Source organism: Primulina tabacum, chromosome 6 (genome assembly GCF_025594145.1).
Source record: "Primulina tabacum isolate GXHZ01 chromosome 6, ASM2559414v2, whole genome shotgun sequence".
Lineage (NCBI taxonomy): Eukaryota > Viridiplantae > Streptophyta > Magnoliopsida > Lamiales > Gesneriaceae > Primulina > Primulina tabacum.
Genome location: NC_134555.1, coordinates 35691874 through 35695472, shown reverse-complemented (window position 1 = coordinate 35695472; position 3599 = coordinate 35691874). Strand labels below are relative to the sequence as shown.

Below are 3599 nucleotides of genomic sequence, written 5' to 3'. Positions count from 1 at the left end.
ATACAGCTGGAATTACTTGAGATTGGCAGCCTATAGTGCTCGACTTTTTTATGGATTTTTTTAAGGTTTTTTGAAGTGTCCTTTCTAAGCAAGCACCTTGTGGGGTATTTATGGGACAAATGTGGTGGCATACCAAATCACGATTTCTTGAGGCCCAAATCAAGCCTTAATTATGGTCAAAACTTGCTTAAACCAAATGGTAGCCTAAATGATCTAAAATTTCATTTTATTACATCATGATTATGTCCAATTCTTAGCTCGAAATGGTAGCTGTATTTTTTTTATTTTTTGGACAATAATTCATTGAGATCCTTGATCTCAAAATTCGAGCTTAGAGTTGCGTTTATGGTTTGATGTTTCATATGAAATAAATTTAGAGTTTTATTTCTTACATGATGAACACTTTAAAAATTCGGATCATCACATTATATTTTTCTATCCCAAAGAGCTTTGAATATTTTAAATGATTATATATTTCTCATTCAAGGTTATTTTCCGTAGAGTAGATAGAATACGTATAGGCTCCAATTTTGTTCAAATATCATTTTATTATTTTTAAACTCCACAAAGTTACTTTTCTTTAATGCATTTGCACCTCATGCGAGACATCCTTTATTTATGATAACACCCACCCTCTAGCTCTTCCACTTGGAATTTATCATCTTCAATTTCTTCTTTGAATACAAAATTAGAGCACCATATGCTTCCAAATCTACAATGTGATTTTTGTTTGAAATTTAATATTACAATATCTCTGTACCATATATCTAATGTCGAATAATATTTGAGATGCTTTAAAATAAATTAAAATATAATTGGGTGAGGAAAATGATGCCACAAGACACGCCTGTTGTCGCCATGCCAACTTGAATTTTTTGACAAAATAATGCTAACTATTTTAGGTAGCAAGAAAATTTAAACAAAAGTCAACTTGACATGACGTTTTTACTTTAAAAACTATAAATTTGTCTTTTAAAAAAATAAATAATAATAATAATGTTGATATTTTAAAAAAAGATAATAATAATAATAATCATAATAATAATAACAGGTACTTCCTCCTTTTTCCAATCCAACATCAATCAGCAGATCCAAAAGTCAAAAACAAAGATGGGCTCCGAAACGATCAAGCTTCCAATCATCAATTTCTCCGAACTGAAACAAGAAAGCAAAAATCCCAGCTGGGAATCTGTGAAGAACCAAGTGAGGTTCGCCCTGCAAGAATTCGGCTGCTTCGAGGCAACATTCGATCAGATTCATCGTAACCTCCGAGACTCGGTGATTGAAGGTTCGAGGCAGCTTTTCGAGCTCCCTTTGCAGAATAAACTTCGAAACAGTTCAAATAAGCGTTACCATGGTTACATTGGCCAGCATGCGCTGGTGCCACTTTACGAAAGCTTGGGAATTGATGACGCACTCGACCTCGGAAGCATCGAAAGCTTCACGAATCTCATGTGGTCTGAAGGAAACCCTGATTTCAGGTACCGAATGATCGATTTTTTGCGGTTTCGATATCCATTCTTCATTTTTAATGACAAAGTGTAAAACTAATTCTTTTTTCGTTGAACTGAAATGTTTTAGTTGAGAAATAGATTTTAGAAAATCATTCTCAAATTTCTTTTGTTAAAAAATTCGGTAACTCGAGGAATTTGAAGCGGATTTGAATTACAAATGTGATGTTCAGCTGGAAATCTTTTTATTCGAACACATCAATCGTTTCCCTATCAAGATTTGGTTTGTAGTCTTTGCCAGAATTTAAATTTGAACTTTGAATAGAGTCAAGCTCAAATTTAAAATTAAATATCGTTTATTAATTCTCTTGGCCGCAATTAGTAAATGTAATCAGTTTAAAGTTTTGATATTGCTCATGACACCGTTTGATTCATCGTTTAGCCTAAGTTTTGTGTGCTTTTGTTATATTTTATTTTCGTTTGAACCATTTTCTTGACAAACACCGTTGATGTCATAATTTACTCGTCTCGGTAGCAAGAATATTCGATCATTCGCGGAGCAACTATCCGAATTGGATCAAATTGTGCGTAAGCTAGTTCTTGAAAGCTTCGGACTCGAAAAATATATGGATGAGCACATAGAGTCAACAAATTACCTTGTTCGAGTTCAGAAATATGATTCCCCTAAAAGCCATGAAACCGAGCTTGGCCTAACAACGCACACAGACAAAAACATGGTGACCATATTGTATCAAAATGAAGTGAACGGATTGGAAGTGCAGGCAAAAGATGGACAATGGTTCGTCGTGGAGCCTTCTCCGGACTCTTTCGTTGTCATGATCGGACAAGCTTTTCACGTAAGTGCACACCAAATTCATTTCAAGGATTTTTCCTTCGGCATTTTACTATGTTCCACATTTACTACATTAAGACCAAAGTTTGACAAGTCATATAACGAAACCCAGACAGAACAACTTTTCAAGCTAAACTAATTTTTCTCTTTCGAAGGCATGGACAAATGGAAGGCTACATTCCGCGCACCACAGGGTTATGATGAAGGGAAGTGTGGCCCGTTATTCAATAGGACTATTTTCAGTACCAAAAGAAGGTTATATTATCAAATCCCCTGAAGAAATGGTCGATGAAAAGCATCCTTTGCTCTTCAAACCCTATGAGCATTTTGAGTTCGTTAAATTCTTTTACACTCCGGAGGGTCTGAAATCATCAGATGCCCTAAAGGCGTATTGCGGGGCTTGAGTTTTGAGAAGAAGTCGTGTTAGAGATATGGGTCATGTTGTGGCATGATGTATGTGTAAGCGTGTTTTAATAATGTGGTTAGGGAGTTTTTGAATTGTTTGTTTTGAAGAATTATTTGTATTCACATCATTTATACTTTAACATTTGTCTTTCGTAAAATATTATAATATTTAAAGTTGATAAGAAATATAAGTGTAAAATACATATAATACCCCAATTTTAAAAATAAGTCATACTAGCTATTTACCACCAAATACCGAAATTTCCAAATCATAATTCTATGTCAGGACATATTTGTGTCTGCTAATTAGGCAACCGCTTGTGGTCGCATTGGTTTACTCGAAAAAAGGACTGGAATTAGAAAATTGTGTCACAATATGAAAATTCATAGAATCGCAAGTAATCTCGACACGGAACTTATTTCGAATGTAGTGATCAATTTCAAGTGTTCTGTTTTGTGATTAAAATGTGAGGACCAGAATTTCATAGAACTAAACATCTTAAAATGTGCAAAATTCAGCATAGTAGAAGTGAAGACGTCGCAAAAACGGCAAGACTAAGTCGAGTATCTCGAGAATGCAGACTCCTAGCTCATAAACTTAAAACTTTAGTTCAAAGAAGCTTAATTCTTATGTCTTGTTGCCAAGGGAAAAGCTAAGAGATCAAATTTAATGTGCAAGAAATGATGTTTGAGTTAACCAAAGTGACTCTTGATTGTAGATGAAATTTTGACTACTTGGGCACCAAGATTTTGGTCAACACCACACTTTTCAGCCTATAAATACATGCAAGCTCTTTCACAAATCCTTGCACCAATAATCCTCCCAAAATCCCCTCCAAGTTTCGGCCACTTCAAGCAAAGAAGAGAGGCTACCTTCGACCATTGTAGAT

The 3599-nt window shown here is 34.8% G+C and overlaps 1 protein-coding gene across 1 annotated transcript; it reads left to right on the top strand.

Moving 5' to 3' along the window:
- Positions 1-1047: 1047 nt before the first annotated feature.
- LOC142548154 (putative 2-oxoglutarate-dependent dioxygenase AOP1) lies at positions 1048-2869 on the top strand. The gene is made up of 3 exons (XM_075656485.1): positions 1048-1481; positions 1987-2308; positions 2460-2869. The coding sequence occupies exons 1-3, from the start codon at positions 1111-1113 to the stop codon at positions 2706-2708; spliced, it is 942 nt and encodes a 313-aa protein (XP_075512600.1). The 5' UTR covers positions 1048-1110; the 3' UTR covers positions 2709-2869.
- Positions 2870-3599: the final 730 nt, after the last annotated feature.